This window comes from Anas acuta, chromosome 14, assembly GCF_963932015.1.
Source record: "Anas acuta chromosome 14, bAnaAcu1.1, whole genome shotgun sequence".
Classification (NCBI taxonomy): domain Eukaryota; kingdom Metazoa; phylum Chordata; class Aves; order Anseriformes; family Anatidae; genus Anas; species Anas acuta.
Genome location: NC_088992.1, coordinates 1,221,338 through 1,244,330, shown reverse-complemented (window position 1 = coordinate 1,244,330; position 22,993 = coordinate 1,221,338). Strand labels below are relative to the sequence as shown.

The following is a 22,993-nucleotide window of genomic DNA, read 5'->3' as shown; positions in this document are numbered from 1 at the left end:
GCATTCTGGGATTCTTCCCTGATCTAAGAGCCACAACCATGAACCTCAATCCACAAGCTGAATTTCCTAGCAAAAGTATTTTTAATTATTATTTTTTTTAAGGAATATGTGATCATACTTGGAGCAGGGAAGGAAAGAGATGCAGCAGCAAAGCAGCAAGTTTCCTGGCAAATCTCTAGTATTACTACACAGGCAAGAAGATCAATTGCAGACATTCATTCAGTCTAATTATTCTCCCACTTACAACACAGACATATTTAACTGAACATTACATGAATTAGATCACTTAAATATTGGAAGAAGTAAGAAGCGATGCAAGTGCAAAACGCCAGGTTGCTCTGGCCAGATGCGTCCTGGCACCCAGACCACGTTAACTTGTTGAGTACTTTTCCCCTACCTTGTAGTTCAAAACACACTGGAAATCCTGCTGTGAAAGGTAATTCTCAAAGAGTTACGCTCTCAACTTCAGGTGGACTAAAAGAAAGGAGCCACAGCATCAGCCTGGATGCCATGAGGATGCTGAGGAGCTGGACACCAGCAACCAAGCACACCCTGTGCCCCAGCTACACGTGTCTCCTACGTACAGAGCTCTCGAAGAGTCTGTGTGCACTGTGAGCACCTTCACAAACCGGGTCAAGCACAGGTTGCACAAACAAGGAATGGCTCAAGGACGGAAAATAAATGCACATAAAGCTGCTGCACAGGTCTAAAGATGAACCTCAAGACATGCCACTTCTTGGCTCCCAACTGCAGTGCTGTTTCTTAAAGGCTTCTAAGCAAATGTCAAAAGTTTTCCTCCAAAATGCGTTAGTCCTAATATCCGATTACCTCTCCTATCTTTCCCGGATTGTAATATTTAGGCCAGGAAAGATCTATAATTGGAGGGAAAAAAAAAAAAAGGGCGTTTTTTCTTTTTGTATTTGAAAGGAAAGGAAAGAACCAAACAACCAAGTAAAAAGGCCGTCTTCTGAGGCTGAATGCAAGTCACAAGTTGCAGGGCAGCTGGAGGCCAGCTGGCACGGAGCCTATTTACAGTAAGTTGTTTACTTGTTGTCCAACCAGCGACAGCTATAAAGAGCGAACCCACGAATCCAAACAAGAACCATGTTTTCTGCTGAGAGGAAAGGAAGAACAAAGTGGGCAATAATCAAAATATTCACCACTGACTGCAACAACTGACATGCTGCTTATTTAAATAACAGTGGGTACGAAATACTGCCCTCCTGTACGTACCTGCGGATCTAACCAGATGCATTTGGGACACCGAAACACACTCGCATGTAGTCCCGGTAGTTGCCTGCTGGTGACATTATGTAAAGAAGACTCAAGAAGATGAGAACAAAGTAGAATTGAAGAGTTCAGTTGGACAGGACCAAAAGACCGTCTGCTCCCACTGCACGGCCACGGCAGGGCTGCTGGGGAGCGGAGGCATGTTATGAAGGGTAAGGGCAGGTGAATTACAAGGGGCCCGTCCTGCCAGCTGCAGACCAAGCAGCCCCTATCGAACGCCACAGGCTCGTGGCAGAGCAGGGCAGTTATCAGCAGAGGGCACTCAGGCAGGTGCTGTCACAGCTTGTTCCGAGACATTGCTTATGATAAAGGGACCAAATGGGGAAGGCTCTGCTGTGACCAGCGCTGCCTCTATGCCCCAGTGAAGAAAAGCAGGCGTTGGGTCTAGAAGCAGAGGACGCAGCACAGCTTCAGCTGGGCTCAGCAACAAAGGAGGTGCTGGGAGGCACCCAGACACCAGGACACCATCCCCTCTGCGCTGGTGTGGAGCCCCGGGCACAACCCATGAGGACAGGGCTGCACGGCCGCTCAGGATTTGTGTTCGGATATGAATAAGAGAAAAAGTTGACTGGGTGAAAGCTGTGTTGTCCAAATGGCTCAACAGAGCGCTAACTTGCTGAAGTAACGATTGTTCCAATGTTTGAAGGTCTACAGATGGTCCTGCACTGAGAACTTACTTCACCTCACAGAGAACTCACAAGCTCCAGGGCCAAACAAAAAGGAAATCACGTGCAATTCCTGATGGTTTTTAAATGCCAGCTTCTCTTTTTCTCCTCTTTCTCTTTCTTTCTTTCCTGATCTCTCCTTTCCATGCCCCTTCTCTTCCAGATCTTTGTATTTTAACTTGATTAAAAAAAAAAAAAAAAGGCTGCTAGATACCTGGCTCTTACCTCCTAGTGTTTTTTTCCACTATCTGAAATTCTACCAGTACGTTAATTCAGGTTAAAAAACCAACCACACCAACCACAAACTGCTTAGTTTTCAAACCCCTTCACCTCCAAATTTATGAGAAACATTTTTATCTTCTTTATGTACTTGTGAAAACTAGATATAATTCATCTCAATTTCCATTCGTCTTTCTCAGCAATACCAAGAAGATGAAAAACCAAAACCTCAGTTATCTTTTAAATAAGACTAGACTCATCGACAGTAAAGTATAAGATACCACTGTGTACTGAAGAGCAATATGCTTTTGCATGTGTACACACAAATTTTTACATTTTTCTGCACATTTGTTTATTCATGTGAACTATTTTTATGTCAACAGCTTCCAGAAGCATTAAAACAAACAAACAAAACAGGCCAACTAAATACAGCAACCCCCCATCTGAGGACATCACATATACACTGAGTGATTTTGTCTTCACTGCATTTCCAGCAAGAAAAAAATAGAAGTGGAGATTTGATTAAACCAGAGATTCAAACCAAAAGGTGTCAATTGCAATGAGTGTTGGAAAATTATAACCAAATATTTGATTCATATATTTGGGATGTAGGCTGGTAACATTTGTAACAACCCCCGAATGTCAACAGTTTCAGGATATACAGACTTTTTTTTTTTTTTGAAGCACAGTGCTGCAGAAGTATTAATACAAACAGATGACAGACACCTGCAGGAGGAGGCAAGTGGTAACATTCCCCAGTTCACAATCATCCCACTCAGCAACATAAACTGAAAATAACGTTGACAAAGTAACACGAGCACCTGCCATCAGAAAGTGGAAAGAAATCCAAATACAGACCAAGGGAGAGGACTGCACGAAGAACCACCTCAGGTAGTTCAGGGACGTAGGAAAGACAGAACAGCTCTTCCTTGAGCACCCTGAGCTGTACAAAATACTGACTGAGCTCTAGAAATAAGGGCAAGAGATGAAAGCAGTGGATGGAGCCTCATCTCACTGTCAGGAGAAGTTCTTCAGCACCCATGCTGGCAACGCCAGTCATTCTCAGGTTAACAGCAACGGCCCCAGCGCGCTGCCTGGTCACCAACTTGTATTGCTCAAGCTTCTCACATGAGGTGTAAGGGTAAGGCAAAGCAATTCGTACCTCGCACTATCTGCGGGATGACTCTAGGATTAGGAAGAATTAGAAAAAATCCTCTGAAAAGAAACACAAAGGATTCCAAACATCATTCCCCGCACATACATCAAAAACATTACTCGCTAAAATCACGATTCTGGCAAAATAATTAAAGATCTATTAATTTCCCACAATAATGACAGTGACCCAAGTTACTTATAGCAGAACACGTGAGGAGGTATCTGGCCAACCCTCTCCAGTGGGCGATGGGCAGAGGAAACTGCTGGATCCCACAGCACGGGGCTGCTGCTCACCTGCTGACACTGACTGCACCTCCCAGCCAAACACCAAACTGCTGTCCAAACACACAACTGTCACAACTGAAAAGACTGTAAGCTCTTTCCCAATACCCAACTCTCTAACAAAAAAACACCTCAGATTAAATGCATCTTTTAAACTAGAAACCTAGAAGTACCAGGAAGCATTGCCAACAAAGAAATAGCAAAATCACGTGCTATATAAAGGAGCGATTAAAAATATAAGATCACTGAATTCTATGCTTTGATATTAGAAAATAAATATAAATAATATTACTGGGATAGCTAAAATATTAATTTATTTTTCTTGTATGACAATATATGTATTTGTAGAAAGTATTACTAAATATTAAATTTAGATTTATGAAATTTGTATTTATTCCATTATTCCATTAAATTCATATTTATTCTATTAGAATAAATGCACTGCTGTTATGCTGAAGAGAAAGGGGCGAGGTAAGCGAACAGAATTCCAGTTTTTGCAAAAATAGGGATGGTCCTGACTGCTTTGGCTGTGCGTCTGCAGTAGGCAGCACAGAAATAAAAACATCTTCAGCGCTGCTACAGCAACCTGAAGTACGTGTGAATGGGGACAGCCGGGAGAGCTAGGGAAAATTTTTGAAAATACATATGACAGAATAAGCTATCTTTATAACAGAAGATTTTTTATTTCTTAGACGTCCTTGGAACTATGACTATCATATGAAGAAAGTGAAGGGTAGCTTTCAGGCATGTAGAAACCTCCCTAGGCAGCGTTTTGAATAGCCTGCTTTACTGTAATTATCTTATTTGTAACAGTAAGGGTAAAACGAAGCATGAAAGTTAACACGCGAGGGTAGATGCATAAATGCACACACACGAAGATACCATTATTAACGACGGGATGAAGGGCCCTGTGCAGGACGACTGCCTACCACCACCACACATTTCCCCAATCCTTAGCACTACCGCATGTTGCACCCTCTTTGCTTATAATTTTTTCCTCCATTTTGTCTGTTTGGCTTGTTGACTTTGGAGACTGCTTCTTTAGTGCTGGAGGCAAACATCTGACACAAACACAGGTGTTCTGGTAATAAATTAAAAAATTACCACCCACCCCCCTCAGGCAGAAGCTACTCACACAGCCCTCGGGCTGAGCACACCAAGGCTCTGTGAAGCAGCACAAGGCAGAGGTCATTCTCTTTATCCTTCCTGATAACACAAAACCTTATTTACTTTTTCAGCTGCTGTTGCACACCAAGCTGATGATTTCACAAAACTCCAGACCCCTCTTCCCTGAGCTGCAGCTGCCAGCTCCAAGCTCTGATTTTTTTATTTTATTTTTTTTTTTTTAAATTAAGCAACACACAGGCAATTTACCCTAGACTCATGGTCCCAGCTTTTCTCACACAGAGTCTCCCCCTTCCACTTTTCCATGCACTCACTACATTTTAAGAGAGCTTTCCAGTGTGGCACTGGGCTACCCAAAATAGCTCCGTATCAGCTTAGCCCAGAGCCCTCCCTCCCGTTCCCTTTTCAGGTCCCGTCTCAGCACTGACCCCAAGGGAATGAGGCAGTTGAGTTTTTCATCCTGTATAGCAAACACTAAATCCTTTTGCTTCCTATTCATTAACAAGTTCTCAATTCTCCACAAGGACCAGTCTTCCAATCCCATGCCAACCTGAGGTGCTGTTTGTTTTTGTCCTTTTTAACTAGCCTTTGGCAAGAAAAACATGTCCAAGGCTCCAAAGGAATAAAAAAAAATCTAGATTTTATTTTAAAGGTCACCCAGGCCTGGTGACTTGTTAACATCTCACACATCCCTCTGGTCACACACCCCGTGTGTATTTACCTCCAATACTCAAGTTCTTTATTTTTTATTTTTTAATCACCTCTCACCTTCCTTTTTACATTTTACCTTCCCTGTTTTATGGGATTTCTGTTCAACACACCTGGGCAAGCTGCTCCCTGTTTTAAAACCCTGACTTTTTTTTTGTCTTTTAACTAAGACTTGCTTGGCCTGCATCAGCCTCACCCAGCTTCACGACCAGGAACCTTTCCAGTTAGTTCCCAGCACCGCTGCAAACCAAGCCCCGAAGCACACCGGCTCTCCCTGCATCCCACCCGACCCTTCAGCACGTCTGGCACAGGCTGCTTGAAACGGCAGCACGGAGTCACACAGCCAGGGACAAAATATCGGGGCCTGGCTGTGAAACAGCCGTATGGGCCAGAAACCTCCCTGGAAATACACGCTATTCGAGGTGTCCGAGGGCCCTCCCACAGTCTGTAGGCTGTTAGCTTTGCAATCCCATAAATATATTGAAATAGTTTAGGGTTTAGTTGCATTGTGTTTCTGACAACACGATGGCAAATCATCATAGCTGAACCACCAATGTGGTTTTAAACACTGTCTAGAGGAAGTTACCTTACAACCGGCAGCCAGGCAGGCATCAGTGTGTTTAGAACAGATATCCCAAAGTCACTAGCACTCATGTGGAACCCAGCCACCTTTTTCATCTGTAAAGGTTTTTTAAGCTCTACAGATCTTCTGAATACACAACCAAACCCCAAAATCTTATCCTATCCTGCAGCAGAACATCATCTTGTGACAGCAGTTTCAATCAAAGAATGAGAACAAGCACCATAACTTTTTCAGATAACCTTCAAAGTCAGTATTTCATCTTCTAACGCACAGATAAGGAAGTATGTGATCGTCATAAAACCAAAATCATTACAGACAGACTTGAGTAAGAAAGACACAAGTGAAGAAAAAAAACTTTGTTAAACTTCTTTCCTTCCTTTAATACAGAGCCTAGAAAGAGACTCTCTGATGCAAAAAAGAAGCTTAGAGAACAGACTAAAAGCATATGCATCTCCCTCAAGACAGAAGCACTAAGGCTTTGGGAAATAAAATTTCTGATTGTTGACATAGAAAGTTTTAGACCTTGTTGATGAAAAATAGCATTACAGCTTACCATTACTTCTATCAAGTTTTAGGGCTTCCCTCGTTAGGTACGTGTTCTGATTCATTTTTTAATTAGAATGGAAGCTTTGAGATGTCCATATCTTGAAATACGTTGCACACAGGAAGGCAGAGTTAGTAACACTTATAAATCCTTGGAAAGATTCAAAGAGCTGAATGTTGCATTTCCTTTATAGCTCTTCCTCAGTTTATAGTCTTGGGTCAACCAGGAATAGAAACTGAAGTCACTTCCTCCCTCCTTAATAGCATGTTGTGCAAGTTAGCCATGTAGCTTTTCTCTGACAGTTGGAACACAGTAAGGGACACAAACAAGCGCACTATTAACAATACTCCAACCTTGTGGTTGTTATTCATTAAAATCTCAGATGTCCCAACCTATAACATGTTAAAAGAATCTTTAAAGTGATAAAATAGGTCCAAGCTCACCTGACGAACCAGTTGCTCTTGTTTGAAAGTAGTCAGATATCTGGTATGACTAAGAATGCAATCTTGTAAGCATCCCAATATTAACTGCTCACTTAAAAAAATAAAAAATTGCATGCTTTGTTACTCAAAATAAGGAACTCTGAACATTCAGGTTTTCGTGTTTGTTTTTTTTTTGTAGTATTTGCATTTTATACTAGACATTTTAGCACTGAATTTCACTTTTATTAAATCACACACTTAAGCTGCAAATAAGCTGCCATTTCATTTGAACAGACCTGTCTTCTCTAACTATGGAAAGCTAATTCATTACAAAACTTGCTGGATCGGTTTTATTAAAATTGAAGGTGTCAGAATAGCTTCCTTGTCAGTTCAGAAAACAGCAGATGTGTGGGGCTTAGTAGAAATACGTGTTCAGGAAGGACAGAATTCATTAAAGGACATGAAATCAACATCAAGAGACTTTACAACAGAGCAGGACTCAGATTTGAAAATGGTTAGTTCCCACAGAATTCAATGGGGCCAAACGACCTCTAAGAAGCCCTGCCTGGACTGTAACAAAATAGAAGAGGTTAGAAAAAATGCTTTTTCTGAAAGATGCTAGCATTGAAGTAGCAGCTCTTTGGCTGCAGAGAGCACAAGGCAGACTGTATTTGTGATACAGGATCTCTTCGTGTTCATTTTTCTTTTAAGCCTTAAGCTTATCAGGATCGTTTGGCCAAAGCAAATAACACAAAATATATTACAAAGTCTTCCCTTCCCTCTAAAAAGGGATTACACAATTTACAAAATAAATTGGTAAAAAAGACATCCTACCATTCTTTACGAATTAGATTTTAATCTATGTTTGTTTGGAAATCTGAGTAAGGTAGCAAAGCCAGCTTGCTTGGTTTATTTTCCGAGCACAACTTACAACCTTCTACTTTTTCTTTAGTATTTTATTCCATTTTGAACCACTCTTCTCATAGCAAGTATCTCTTCAACACAGTAATTTACCATATTCACAAAACCTAATCCTGCAGAGCTAAATAAAAACACAGTAACAGCTCTTTTTGACATAAAAAGTAATTAAAAATGGTGCAGCCCTTCAACATCATCATAGTTCTTTTCGTAAGGAATCTACCAGACTCGATCACTGAAATAAACAACCGAAAATAGCACAATAAAAATAATTCACTAACGTATCTTTGGAACTGCCTTATCAAAAATACTGTAAATACATTGAAGTTACAATTTGAGAGGAGTATGGTTTCTTGCATTCCCGAGAAAACTTTTATACAGAGGTGAATGTTTCTAATGGTACCTATGGTTAAAAAAAAAAAAAAAAGCTAACAAGGTATTTTAGAAGCATGCAATGTATATTTCCTCTTCCTCTGGTTATTTGTTTATGCACTTACAGTGTTCGCACTACCTGGCTTCCAGGAGATGCTGATCTTTGCCTTCCAAACCGGACCCTGCCCCAGCCTCCCAGTGCCTCACACCCCCGGCGAGCATCTCCCCAGCTCCTCGTCCCGCAGCCCCATGGGTCCTGCCCTTCCAGCAAAATGTGGTGGGACCCACATGGGGCATCTTCATCAAAGCACCCCCAGCTGCTGCGGTCTGATCACGGCTGGGTACTGCAGGAAAATGGTGGGGGAGGCAGCAAGCAGCTCGAACAGGTTCCCAGCAGTATGGAAATCCCTAGAAACCTTGCAAATACTTGAGCCAAAGGTTTCCTCAAGAAAACCCTAACTACCCAGAAACCCAAGATGTCGATTTTTTTTTTTTAAATACGTATAACAAAAAAAAAGGCAGGTTTCAGAAAGCCATCCCCAACAAACCTGCAAAAAACAGTATTTGAAGTCTGTTCAATTACAGGCTTAAAGGATTTGTTTTGGGAGGGAGAATGTTTACATTTCTGAATGAACAAACCCTCCAAAAAGAGTAGCTAGAATTTCACATTACTCCAATATTTCCACCATATTTATTTTCTCAAATGAAAGAATCATTAGATTGCTGCATTTGGAATCTAGACTGAAAGCAAACTGATAGGAGGTAACAGTGAAGCTCAAAACAACAACAAAATTCTTCCAGGTGCTTACAGAGAATTTTGCCACTCAGTATAATATAGATGCAGACAGACTAGATAACGATTTGAGATCTAAGGAGACTGCATTAGCTCAATCCAGCTTTCACTGGTAACCAATACTTCTTTAGGCTTCCGAGCCTCACTAGAAGCGGGACTTCAGCATGAACAGACATGAACAGAAAAAACAGAAACCTCATTATTTTGCTGCATTTAAAGACCGGAGGCAGCACAAAAGCAAGCACAACACAAGTGTCATTAGCACAGCCAAGGAAGGGTGAGAACAAATCCACTCTTTTGCAAAGAATTTTGAAGAAGAGTACGTGGATTTAAAGTTCGCCCGGGTGACATTCTGTAGCTACAAGCTTAATTAGTTGGTTTTTATAACCACAGTAACTCCTTCTGCAGAGCACTGCCTGATCACTGAGTATTTTCATTTTCGTTTCTGCAGGAAGTTTGATAAACCATGAACATTACAATTCCAGCAAAAAGAACAGAGAGACAAGGCATTCATATCAACTACGGGGAGAAATTAATGCCATCGACATGTTTGATTGTCTATTTTTCCACTGCTAGGTGTGCTCATTGCTCACCTGCTAATTTGATCTTCATTTTAAGTCAAGTTTTCCCAACTGATTCATGTGAATAAAAAGAGCTATCTATAAGGAATTCTATCATTCAGAAAGAATCTGAATTGGTCATTTCATATGCAGCCTGCTATTATTTCTCCAAATATTTATTGTCTTACTGCAATTCCACATTCCCTCACCCATCTCCGGTATCTATAAGCTTTTCTGGATATCAAATTCAGAATCCGTAATTTAAAAAAGCATTTAAGGGTCTATTCTCAGTTAAAACATGAAGTAGATTAGAATATAAGACAATATAAAGCATTTTATGAAAAACAGTCTTAAGAGAAATTCATACCTAGCACAAGATTAACAGAAAATCAACAGGCAAAAAAAAAAGAAGGAAAAAAAGAAAACAACATCCAAGAACAAAGTAAAAGTAATTAAAAAAATACTACAGGAGATAAAGCACAGCTAGGCAGCATGCAAACTGAACTCAGGACATGAAACTATACCATGTGCAATTATCTGTTTTTTTTCTTTTAAGTTTACATCTATGAACTGCATTCTTGCATAGCAAATCCACACACATGCATGCAGCACATGCGTGTTTTCAGCTCTGATTTGTTAAAAACACTGAGTCAATGGCTTAAAAAAGTTCTGTTAGATTTCTGGAGCAATAAAACTATTTTTTTTTTTAAAAAGTGAGAAAAAAACCTGCATGGGTACACAGAGGTACTTAACGTGCTCATGGCATAGACATGGTGATTTAAAGCACATTGTTAACAACCTGCATCTTCTGATGGCATAAAAACCTACCGAAAATGGGAGAACTCCGCATCTCTTTTGTGACAGCACATTTAGATGTATCCATACACCCCTCATTTTTACGTGATGTGGGATATCCCCTGTATACCACACAGCCCCTCACGGACACAGCATTACCTGACAGCCAGCCTTCTCCGAAGCCACACCAAGCACCCCTTCCCGCACCAAGCACCCCTTCCCGCACCAAGCCTTGGTGAATGCATTACAGATACTTAGGAACTGCTGAGGAGCGCGGTATGGCACCAGGCTCCAACACAGACTACCGAAGTACAGCAGCACACTGCTTTTAATTCGCCATGACAAACACCACAAGTGTGGCTCTGCCTCGCGGAGAGGCTCCACCATGGAGCAATTGGCATCTGCGCTGCGTAAGTGTTCTACCAGCATCCTTCTGGCAGCAGCTCCTCTTCTGCAGAAATCTGTACTGCAACAGTAACAGACCGTATTACCATGCCATTAGACATTATCGCACATACACACCAGGCTGTGTCAAGCAGGTTCTTCAAGTAATAACAAAAATAAACCGCATCAGCTGCTCTTTTCTGTCACAGCCACCAAACTCCCAGCTAATGAGGCAACGCTGCACTGAGAGCAACCCTTCAAAGCTCGCAAGAAATTCAGGAGGGTCACAGAACTTCAGGTTTGTGCTCTCAAAAGCAGCTTATGAAGGTACGTGAAGGTTCAGAAGACCCAAGGATGTCCCAAGGATGTGCCAATGCCATGGGCACGGCCAGGAGCCCAAGGGCACCAACGCTCCCCTCACACAGACCCCGCGGGCGCTGGGAGCACCAGGTGAAGGCTGGAGGACTCGGATGCGAGGCCAAGAACTCCTTTGCTGAAGATTTTACAGAATTTCACATGGGCCATGCCGTTCGCCTGCCCCAATCACCCTGCCAGAGACGCAGGCGTGCACAGGGCAGCCAGGCTCCTGGCGAACAGCGAGGTTATCGCCTTTCAGCCTCCTCCAGCAGCACTTCCAGGAAGCCGAGGCACGCAAGTAAATACTGTGAGAAACGTACGCACACGCAAAGAAACAACGCTTCCCCCCATCCTCTGCCAGAAAAAAAAAAAAAAGTTTCTAATATAACGCTGAAGTCTACCACAACAGAGCCTTTAGGTAAGGAGAGCTCCAAAACTAGAGCCCTGAGCATTACTTAAAACTTGTTATCTAAACCAAAAGTAACCAGCAATGTGAAGCATCTGAGTAAAGCTGAGTAAATTGCACTCGGCTGCTAAGAAGTTCCATATGAAATCTTCTGTGACCATGATGCACGAACGCAATCACCATTTCCAGCTGTTTCCTGACACACGGGGTAACCGTGCAAATTACTGCAAATTGTACGGAGAGCGTCCTACCATAAAAACCCGCTGTGGAACTCGGTTTCTTCACTAAATTGCAGTAGCACTGAACTCAATTCAAGAATGGCATTATTATTATTTTGGAACTTGTTTCTCAAATGCAGCTTGACCTTTGACATTTCGGGAGAATTGAGATCTTTGAACAGAAAGTAGAACTTGCACGTTGTATCACACCTCCAAAAGCACAGCAGCAGCTCACTGAACATTCAGATTTACAGCGCACCGGGATTTAACTTTCCAGGAAGACTTAACATGGAGTGCGAATCCATAGGTACAGATGGAATCGTGAGCTTTAATTATAACAAATTGATACAGGCTATATTAAGAAAGCAGTTGGCTGGTACAGAAATGTACTCTGCAAGATGTCAGGATGGATTTGATGGAGGAGCACTGCTTCCTCCAGAAATTCCCCCAGTTGTAGTGCCTATTGATTTAAGGAGCCATTAATATTACGCTCCCCGTGATACCCTGGATAAGCAGCGTGGCGTACTGGGATCTAAACTTAATTCTCACTTCCAAGAGCAGCCAGAAAATCCTGACACCAGCTGCGCTGCCAAACTCAGCCCCACGTGCAGGAGCTCACGAGGCTGTGGTTACCCCGAGCTCTGCTGCGCTCCGGGACCTCGGTGCCCAAGCCAGTGGCACAGGCACCAAGGCAGAGGGATGTGCTTTTGCCACTGTGTGAACACGATCCTATTTCCCGCGATGCAGTACAGAGCTTTAACACACGAAGACATTGTTTCAGCCAGGGAAAGAAGTCTGGCAGAAAGTTTCTGGGTAGAGTTAGCACCAGCTGAATCCGCTATGGGCATAGGATGCTGGTCCAAAACATGACACCTTCACAGCAAAGATGAGGCAAGAAGAAAAGCCTCTGGGAGAGAGTAACTGGGCTAAATTGAGCTCCCAGCCCAGCTGCTTCTGGACGAACACTTGCTCAGCCCAGCTCGCTGTGCCACACAGCCTCCTGCTGCCACCATGGTTCTGCTCAGCCTCCTGCCCACGGGCACAGCAACCCAATGGCTCCGTTTCATTTCTGTCCCAAGGACAGCTGAACCTAGCTGACACGAAGTCAGGGACAAGGCAACGAGCTGAAAGGAATGACTGTAATTTTGTGTGCGTGTCACCTACTGCAGCTGTCCTGGTTCACTTCCATCCCATGGAGACGGGGCTACCAACCCGCAGGGTCTTTGCATAATTTCCCGAACCCAGCATATAGAATGGGATTAACTCCTGGCCCATGAGTATCTTGGTTATTTAGGCAAATACCGTATTATAAATGGATTTCACACTACATGAATCAGTCAGAAAATCTGTCATGAGAACTCCACATAATCTGTGTACCTAATGATGCAATGCTTTAACACTTCAAATTATGAGATTAAATTCATGTATACCGACAGTGTCTGGGAGACAAAGTCTATAAAAATCAAAGAGCTTAACACAACAAACTCTCTGGATCTGTTGTACAAAGTACTGTACGGTTACACATTCTTCCCAGCAGCTATCCGGCTCCACACCTAACTGTTCTTAGAAACACAGAAACAAATCTAAGTTGATTTTTTTATGAATGCATTTTAAAGTTAATTTCTCTATGCTGGAGACTACACACCATCAGATATTTCAATAACACAAAAACAAGGTAATTGTAAAGCTCTTGGGTTGAGAACAGGATTTCATTAATACTTTTTTTTTTTTTTTAAATCTTAATGATGACTTTGGAACGCTTTGCAGAACGAATGAATTATGTTATCCCAGCACACCAGTGGCACAGTATCTGCTTAGTCAGCCTTAATGTACCCTTTACGGAAAAAAAAAAAAAAATACAATTAGATCTAGTAATATTCCAGAAACAAGGGGTTTGTGATGGGAAAAGCTACTAACGAGAGACACACATTCATTTTCTCCCAGGCCAGTGTCTGAGTGCTGAGTCCTCGCCCCCTCCCGTAAGCTGGTGGGCAAGCCCCTGATGTGACACCCAGCGGCACAAGGACAGCCACTGCTCCGGCCAGGAGGTCTAACAAAGCGCCCTAAGAGAACCGCTCACATCACACCTCAGAGTAACGTGCCAGCACTGGATCTTGCATTTGCTCCAAGAAGCATTCTGAAAAATCCAGAAGCCACTGATTATTAAAAAAAAAAGTAACAGCTTATTTCGATGCCTAGCATACCATAGGTAAAAGGCTAATGGAATTAAAAGATGATCTCTTACTCCACTGAGCTTTGTGCATCAATGAAGAACAGGTAAAGAAGCGCTGCGAAAATGTTTGCAACCAGCATACCCGGGGATTCAAACCGGTCAAACATCCCAGCCTCCATCCTCCCGAACCACATCGCATGAACGAGGCCACGCAGGAGCTGCGAGGGCAGCCCCCTTCAGCCCAGACACGCTGGGACCAGCACCGCCTTTCCCACCACCTTCTGCACCAGCTGCAGAGCTCTCATTGCTGGAACAGCCCCTGCCCTGCCAACTCCGCTGGTTTAAGCAAATGCACCAGGGCAGTAACAGCCGAAGGAAGAAGGGATGTCTGCATCCCCAGCACAGTTCCCCCCTCTGTGTAAAGCCGTGATCTTTAACACAGTAAATAGATGCTGCAGGACTCGGTGAGGCGCCTATTTCACATCGGTGAGAAGGTTCATCAGGAGCTGCCTTTAACTACAGCCTTGCTTTTACTGCCCGCCTCTGAGTACAGTGGGGTTCAACTACTGTTCAAGATACGTAACACACAAATATGCTACGGAAAACAAAAATCAGCTTGTGTTTCGCAAGCTGGAACTGGGACTGAAACCAAGGTCATTATAGGGGGTGTAAATTAGTAGAAGTTACCAATTTGGGCTGGACTCACAGAAGCCTACTCAGCTACCAGCCAGCGGAATGGATCATTTTAAATGGGAAGAAGCAGATTATATCTTACGTGAGCTATGGTTTATCTAGCTACCTTCACTCTCACAGCACTTTTCCCATGTGCTGCGGGACACCCCTAACAGGACAGGTACCTCCTCGCTGCGCATTTCCAGAAGGCAAAGCCTGACCCCAGGGTTACACCAGGCTGACAAATCACAGCACAGGCTACCAAACCCTGAGCAAGCCCTCCAAATACCGAGTCTGGGTTTTGTGTCAAAATAAAACGATGAAGCACGGCACGCTTCACAATGTGCCACACATTGCACACTGCTGAGTCAGACAGCATTTAAAGCACCGCGCTCGGCCGCGCCAAGCCACCGGCCCTGGCCAAAAGCCAGCCCGAAACAATGAGGTAAGACAAACGGACAACTGACCTTTGCCATCTCTAGCAAGCGATCCCTGCTTTCCCCTTCCTTCGAGTAAAATGCCCGAGCCCAAAGTGGCTCCCAGCAAGGCAGCTGTGACCCACCAGCTCTCCTGGCTGCGGCCGACCGGCAGAGCTGCCCCCCAAAAAAAGATTCTCCTCCTCTTCCATGGCTTCTCGCAGCTCTCGCCCTTCCTTAAACCTCCTTAATGATCCTTATCCCCCACAAGCTGGAGCACTAGGAATGATTTCAAATGTAATACTAGAAGCCGTAACGCTGCCAGTGGGGCCCAGTTTTTGTAAATTCTGGCTGTAGGCTAAGAAAGAAAAAAAAAATCCGCGCTGCTGCATGGCTTCTCCTCGTCTTCCACTCCCCCCCCAACAAGCCACATCTCCAGGAAGTCAGAGGAATAAAAAAGCTGAGTGGTATATGCATTAAACCCATTACTGCAGAGTCCTGCGAGCGTGTGGCGCTAAAATCATTCCCCGAAATTTAACAGATTTCGCTGGCATTTATGCAGTAAGCCACCAGCAACCTCAGGTTAGAGCCAGACACCATCAAAACCTCAAATTCTTCAGCAAGGCATTTACCAAACCTTGCGGCTTGCTTCGCTCCTCGTTCAGATACTGACCCATTTCTTCTATCAAAGCAAACCTACGGCAAATTCTCGCCATCGGCCTCCTTTCCTGATCCTCCCGTCCACCAGTCCCTTGACCTGCTGCCTTCCAGATCTTCCTCGGGCAGCAGGGACCTCGCCAAAGCCACCCCTGGGAGCCGGCCCCGAGCCCGTCCTGCTGCTCAGGCTCCTGCACACCTGCGCGGGCGCCGAAGCCTCACCACAGCCCCAAGGTGCCACCGGCAGCACCGGGACTGCTGCCGGTTCATTCATTGGGAGCTAAGTTCTGAAGTTTGTGTTCCGTGGGCTGTCTGCGTTAACTTCAGGATACTTTCCGCTTCTCGTGGTGAAACCGAGCTGTTTTCTCAGCCCTGACGATCACGTACCTCGTTAGAGAGGGCTTGCGGTGCTCTCCTCAGGAAAAAAAATCACTTAAATATTGCATGGCAAATTCCAGACTGCGCGTCTATGAAGAGATGTTACACGCTTTCCTTTACAGCAGGAAAGGTAAACGCTACCTGAACGCCAGGAGAGAACTGTAGCTTTTCACCCACACATTTAGTACCTAATTAACATTTCTGAACAGTAAATAAGACCACCAGCACTAGGAAATGCTTCCTCCCGGAAACTGAAGTTTGGCAATCCCAGCCCTCATCTCACAGAATCAGTACCATAAAGAAAAAAAAAAACAAAACAACCCCCAAAAAACAACCACAGGAACCCTGCAAGATAGCTCTTCCTTTGTTTCTGGAACAAGCAGTGAGCATGCCAATTTCGTTAAGTCTTCTGTAGGCGAAATAAACAAATCTACCCTGCATCAACTACAGCTAAGTCAGCTTAGACCAAATATTTCTGACACAGTTTAGGAAGAAAGAATTCCCATTTCAAACCCTAGGCTTCACTAGCATCTCAAAGTTATTTTAAAAAGAAGATGGGGTTGCCCCTATCATAAAGAAAAAAAAAAAAAAGCGAAAGCAAACAATGTTGGTTTTAGAATTGGACTTGTAGTTTTAATCTATTCATAAAAAATCGGTGGGAAATTAGAACAGCTTCCATGAACTCTGGAAATAAAGCATTTTTAAGCAAAACTCAACCCGAGCCCCCCCAGTCCTTTTACACATTCCTCAAATTGAGGAAAAATAATCCAGTACCTTAAATAAGACAAAAGCGAGCTTTAAATACGAAACAGCCTTGCAGGAAGCAGGAACCTGCAGAGGAAGGCTGGCAGTACCACGGCGCGGTCGGGGCAGCCCTGAGCCTTCCGATGCTCCTTCCTTCCCCGGCAGGAGCTGCACCGCGGGGCGCTGCGGGCTCCCGATAGCGCCTGCTATCAGTGCCGAGGCAGTTCCAATAAAAACACACCGAGCACACTCCCCAAAATTGCTTCATAAAAGCACCGATAACATCTAGCGCTGCTGTCCTTTTTGCTCTAGGATCAGATATATTCTGTACACATCAGGAGCTTGAGTGGGTTTTTCATCACAAGACTATCAGAAACACAGCATGTAAAGCTGCTGTTTATGAAATTCCCCAAAGCCTGACAAACATTTGTGTGTAAACCGTTCAAATAGGACTGCGCTCGGTTCTAAATAGTTCTGTAAAATAAAAACAATGCATGAACTTTACAAAAATTCTCAGAAGTGCTGTTTCCATTCTGTACGTGGGATCTGCTCTGACATTCATCTCCCAACCCCAGAAATAGTTGTTCTTGCTTTGATACGGATTTTGTAATGATTGTCATTAAAGATAAATATATGGGAAAAACACACACACAAACACAAAACCAACGAAAAACAACATGGAAGGCGGACTGGTTATGCAAAAGGTAAGTACAAAGGATTTCTACTGTCAAAATAAGTGATAAGGCACATTCAATATTCATACATCAAAATGGGATTTCTCCATAAACTCTGATTTTCCTTCCTGGTTTCCCTACATTACAGCTTGCTCTAAATACGTCACCAAAGCAAAACACGTCTCAGCTACAAAAATCAAAAACTACTCCAGAAATTCAGAATGAAAGCAAATGAAAAGTTGTCTTCCTGAAGCGCCCAAGGAATGCTCATACATCTCATTTCAGCCGTGGGAAACCAGAGCCAGCACCGTGCAGGGAGACGGGCAGTTAACACTCTGGGGATCAATTGTCAGTGGGACAATAAAAAAAGAAAGTTAAAACAGATACTTCATTAAAAGCCTACAATTACTGGTTTTATGCATTGGGGCTTCAAGAGCCATTTTCTAACACTCCACTGAACCACACCACAAAACTCTTCCTCAATCGAGACCGAACACCGTGCTTGTGCAAGGCGATGTTAAACACGGAATAGCCAAGAAAAACACAGCACTGGGCGTTCGGGCTGAAATCAGAACCTGTCCTCCGACTGCGAGAGGAGACACAAACAGCTACCCATTGAGAAAGCTGCCACTGCTGTGTTTACTCCAGAACGGCAAAGTCTTCACTTCAATATCCGTGCTATTGAATTAGCTGAAGAAAACCCTACTACAAACACACACCCGCTGGATCCCTCAGAACACCCTCCCCCTGGAAAGCCACCCATAAGCAAGCCCTCCTCCCGCTCTACGTAAGAGTTAAATTTCAGGTATGTTTAGATCTTACTGCAAATACCCTTCTCTCTTTAAATGCAGTTATTAAACGAACTGCTGAGTATTTCCTACTTGGAATCTTGTTGTCCATGTAAGGTAAATGCAATACCAAGCAAAGCTAAAACTCTACTTCAGCTTCAATGTAATTCTAGAAATTTACCCAGCAACCAAGTTATTTTTGTGCTTAACATTTAAGTAACACTAGGGGGGAAAAAGAACACCACAGTGATTTATCCTCTAACCCCTGAGAATGAAGTAGCTTTTGTATACACTTAAATACTTCCCTCTATACTGCCTTGTGCATGGATCCTTCCACCACATATTCAATTTTCCCCTTAGGACACATTTTAGATTTATTTTTATTTTTTAAAGCCTGTCAGCTCCCCTCCTCATTTCCTCCCTTTCACACCCGGAGTCGAGCACCCGGTGCAAATTGCTGCCGAGCACTGTCAGAAGCACACATCGGTGATCCTCCATCAGGCAGCCACACGCAACGCATGACAAAGCGACGATCGACGCGGAGGGGGGAAAAAAAAAAAATGGGAAAGCCGGCTTGCATGCAGTTGTGCTGAACATACTTGTAACATTTTAATAAAGAGAAACAAAAACTAATTACCTTGAATAGCCATTAGAGAAAGCAGGTCTGCCAGAAAGGTTGAGCGTTCCCAAAGGAGCTAAAGTCTCATCCCCTGATCCCTGGCACCTATTCCAATTTTCTGAACCGGCAGGAAGAGATGGAATGATATTAAAAATTGGTTTCTGATCCTGCTGCTGAGAAAGCGATGCAGTATTTAAATCATAGTGATACATTTGTCCCCCAGAGGTACTGACACCATGGATAGATATGGCAGAGACTTTAGTACCCAGTAGATTAGACCCAGAGAAGTTTGCCTGACAATAAATTGGGCCCATGTTTTCCTGCTTGATGCCAGGAGTACAGAGTTCAATGAAGTCTTCCTTTTCCGTTTTCACTTGAGGCATTGGCATTTTGGAACTGGGTAAAAGGTCACCACGGTCATTAATTTTAGGTTTAGTGTCAGACAAAATAGGAGGCTTGCAGTCTTCCCCCAAATTTCCTTCCAGGAGAAACGCGTCGTCTGCGGATATCGGGGACAGCAAGCCACCGTCATCGAGCAACGGGTCAAGCCTCCACGGGCTCCCATTTGGCTCTTTGCCAGGCGATACTGGTGGCAATTCTAAGTCCTGGAGAATATCCAGGGTGCTTTGGTCTTCAGAGAATAATTTCAAGTTGCCACCATTAGAGCCAACCTGGCTTTGGACTGACGCTCCCGGCTCTAAGGGGACGCTGCGGCCAGCCATGCCGGGGAAATCCGGCTCCAGCGGCACCTCAGAAGATGCTGCTCCCTTTGCGTCCTCTGCCAGGCTCGAGGACTTGTTCAAGCTTGCAATACTTTCTTCCAGGAGCCTGAAGTCCGTTTCTCCAGAAGAGATGCCAATTTGGCCCTGCTGCGAAAATCCAAGGTCATTTCCCATCACTTTTGCATCTGTTTCACCCATATACAGTCCCATGGAGAGTGACACTGCCTTGGAGAGGTCTGGCTGAGGCACATTGTTTACTAATCCTTTTGAAAAATCAGCCAGAGCAGGTTGCTGATTGGAATCTGACTGAGAAGACACAGGGAGAGGAGATGTAGATACAGGGGCTTGCACAGGAGCTCCACCCCTGAAGGGTGGATGAAAGTCCATCACAATCCCTCCTTTGGTACTGATGAGCACATTTTTCCTCGTTTCGTCTTGATCTGACGAGTTAAGCAATTCTTTGGAATCCATTACTTTCAACATTAGCTATAAAAAGATAACAAGCATTCAAAGTTAGCGCACGAAGGATATTTTAATAACAGAATTTTAGAAAGTCCAAATCATTAGCCCAGTGACCCTCGTTTAATTACTTGGAGAACGCGAGCGCAGCAAGTCAAGTTACAAATGGATGTGTGCCACATCTTTCCCAAACCCACTGGCTTTGGTTTTTGTTCATAGCTGAGTGGTAACATGATTTTTTTTTTTTTTTTTTTATATAAAGCTTTGCTAAGCCCGGATGGAGCACTAAGTCTGCCTGCACACAACTCGGAACCGGACTGCAACGTAGGACAGCTTTCTGAACACGCTCTCCAGCTCTGTGAGCCACCTTAGCAAGCAAGGAAGTGTACGAGTTGTTGAAGTACCCAATTCACGAATTTCAGAAGGTGACTTCCCCTCGTATGTAATGCTTCTTGAGCAGGGAAGGAGCGAAGCTATCCCCCACGTTTACGAGCCGGTTTCCCCTCTCCCTGCAGGTCCTGATGCATCGCTCACAGCAGGCAGCAGCAGCCCCTAACCCAGCTCTGTAGCCACCAGCCAGCCAAAATCCAAACAATTTGCTATTTTCCAGTAGCTACACAACCTCCACACCTCAAAACCCTGCCTAAGTCCGGCTCAAAACGCAGCTTGTGAGCCTTGAAACGAAGTCACTGCGATTCTGTAAACAAGCCCACATTTATAAATAAAGCCCAGCTCAAACTAAAGCGGGATTTTTATCACCTCCACCAACTTTAGGAGCTCGTCACCCCTCCCCGAAAGACATCTAACGCCGGAGACAAACCCGGTCGGTTTCATCTGCTTGTGTTTACTACATTTATTTCCAGCAGGGAGCACAAATATTTGGGGAAGGGCTGTAAATTCGGATGCAAACTTTCCGTGCCGCTCGCCCGCTGCCTGCAGCCGGCTGCGAGGGGCCGCCAGGAGGGGGGGGTGGATGGGGGGGGGGCAGCCCCAGGACCCCCCCCCCCCTCCGGCCCCGGGGGGGCACCCCAGGAGCTCACCTCGTCCTGGCGGCCGCCCCCCCCCGCTCCGCTCCGCCGAAAGCCGCAGCTTTCCGTGCGCCAAAGCGAAGGCTGCGAGCGGCACAAAGTCTCCGCGTGGAAAAAAAAAAAAAAAAAAAAGAAAAAAAAAAAAAGAAAAAAAAATATTTTAAGGTGGCCCCGGCTGCAGCCGGCCCGGGGGGAACTTCCCCAGGCGCGACCCGCCCGGAGGCCCCGAGCAGGGAGGGGGGGGGGTCTCTGCCCCTATTCCCGTCCTAGGGCAGGGGCTGCGCCCCCCGACAGCCGCCCCCGAGCCCGGCCCGCACCGCGCGGCGCAAAACGGGCCCGAGGCCGCCGGCCCCAGCCCCGAGCCGAGCCGCGGCCATCGGGGGGGGCTGAGGGGGGGCTTGGGGCCGGCCCCTGGCAGCCGGGGGGGCCTGGGGGGGGCTGCGGTGCCCGCGGGCAGGAGCGGTGGGGCCGAGGCTCCCCCCCCCAAAAAAGGCAGGGACAGGGACAGCGGCGGCCCCGCAGGGCTGGGAGCCCCGTCGGGGGGCACGGGTCCCCCTCGAGGTGGGGGGCGTGGGGGGGGGGGGGACAGCCTCTAAGGGAGCCGCCAGACGCCCCAAAGCAGCCGGCGGCGGGGGCTGCCCCGCGCAGCAGCCTGCTGGCAGCAATGTGTCGGGACCTGTTGAGCCGTGGCGCTGGCACACCCACTTCTGCAAACCCGGCACAGCCCACGGCTGCCTGCGCGCCCCGCAGCGGGCTCCAATCCCCCCCCCCCCCCCCCAACCTCCCCCTGCACCCCCAACCCCCCCCGTCGGGGCCGCTCGGCGGGCGGGGGGCGCGCAGCCCCAACCCTCAACCCCAACCCCGACCCCAACCCCTCCGCTTCCCCTCGGGGGAGCCCCCTCTGCCGGCACCCCCCTGCCCGCCGCGCTGCCCTCGGGGGGCTGCACACCCTCGACGCCCCCCCCCCCCCACCACCACCAAACCTCCCCCTCCCGCGGGACCCCCCCCCACCCCCGCCGCCGCCCCTTACCTCGTCCAGGGGGGGGCGCTGGGGCTCCTTCAGCCGCCCACTGCCATCGCGGCCCCGCGGCCGGGGGCGGCCTGGGGGGAGCCGTGGGGCGGCAGGAAGGGTGGAAGGGGCGCGGGCGGAGGAAGTAAACAGCCGCCCCTCCTGGAGCCGCGGCGGCGGGCGCCCGCTTCCCCCCCCCCCTTTTCCTCCTCCCACCGGCCCGAGCCCCTGCCCGAGTCCCCGCCCCTCCCTCTCTCTCTTTCCCTCCCCCCCCCCCCTCCTTCTTTCCCTCCGCCGCGGCGCCCCCTCTGCTAATTAGCGCTAATTGCCGCCGCAGACTTTGCTCCCTCGCTGCCCGCCCCTTCTGTCCCTTCCTTCCCTTCCCTCCCTCCCCTGCCCGCCCGGCGCGGCTCTGCCCCAGCCCCAGCCACAAAATGGAGGACGGCGGCGGCCTCGTCCCCTCCCCCTCCTCCCGCCCGCCTCCCCCCCCCCCCCCCGACGTGCGGCGGCTCCGGAGGCGGCGGGCACATGGAGGCCGGGCGGCAGCGCCCGCTCCGCTCCCTGCCCCGCCGGGCTCAGCACAGCACGGCCCGGCCCGGCCTGGCTCAGCTCCGCGCCCCTCACCGCGGGGCAGCGCCCGCCGGGCTCAAGCGAGGGGGAACGGTGCGACCTGTTGGCTGAGGACGGCAACTGCAGCCGCCGCTCGGGCTCCCAGGGGCCGCCCGCACGCCCCGTCCTGTCCCGGCCCGTCCTGTCCCGGCCCCCCGACGGCCGCCTCCAGCCCCGTGCTGCCGGCGGGGCCGCCCCGCTTCTCGCCCCCCGCACTGCCACAACTGCCCCGAGCCGGGGGGGGGGGCC

General features: G+C 46.8%; 1 protein-coding gene across 2 annotated transcripts in view; it reads right to left on the bottom strand.

Annotated features, from left to right (window-relative positions):
• Positions 1 to 22,394, bottom strand: part of NR3C1 (nuclear receptor subfamily 3 group C member 1) — a 65,622-nt gene extending 43,228 nt beyond the window's left edge. Inside the window, exons 1-2 of one of the 2 annotated variants that reach the window (XM_068698113.1) lie at positions 22,157 to 22,394; positions 18,936 to 20,125 (exon numbers count right to left, since the gene is read on the bottom strand). In XM_068698113.1, the coding sequence (XP_068554214.1) occupies positions 18,936 to 20,122 (1,187 nt within the window). In that variant the 5' untranslated portion in view covers positions 20,123 to 20,125; positions 22,157 to 22,394. Of the gene's footprint in view, positions 1 to 18,935; positions 20,126 to 21,138; positions 21,289 to 22,156 lie in introns of those variants that run through there. The other variant, XM_068698114.1, reaches the window with a different exon arrangement.
• Between the last annotated feature and the right edge of the window lie 599 nt (positions 22,395 to 22,993).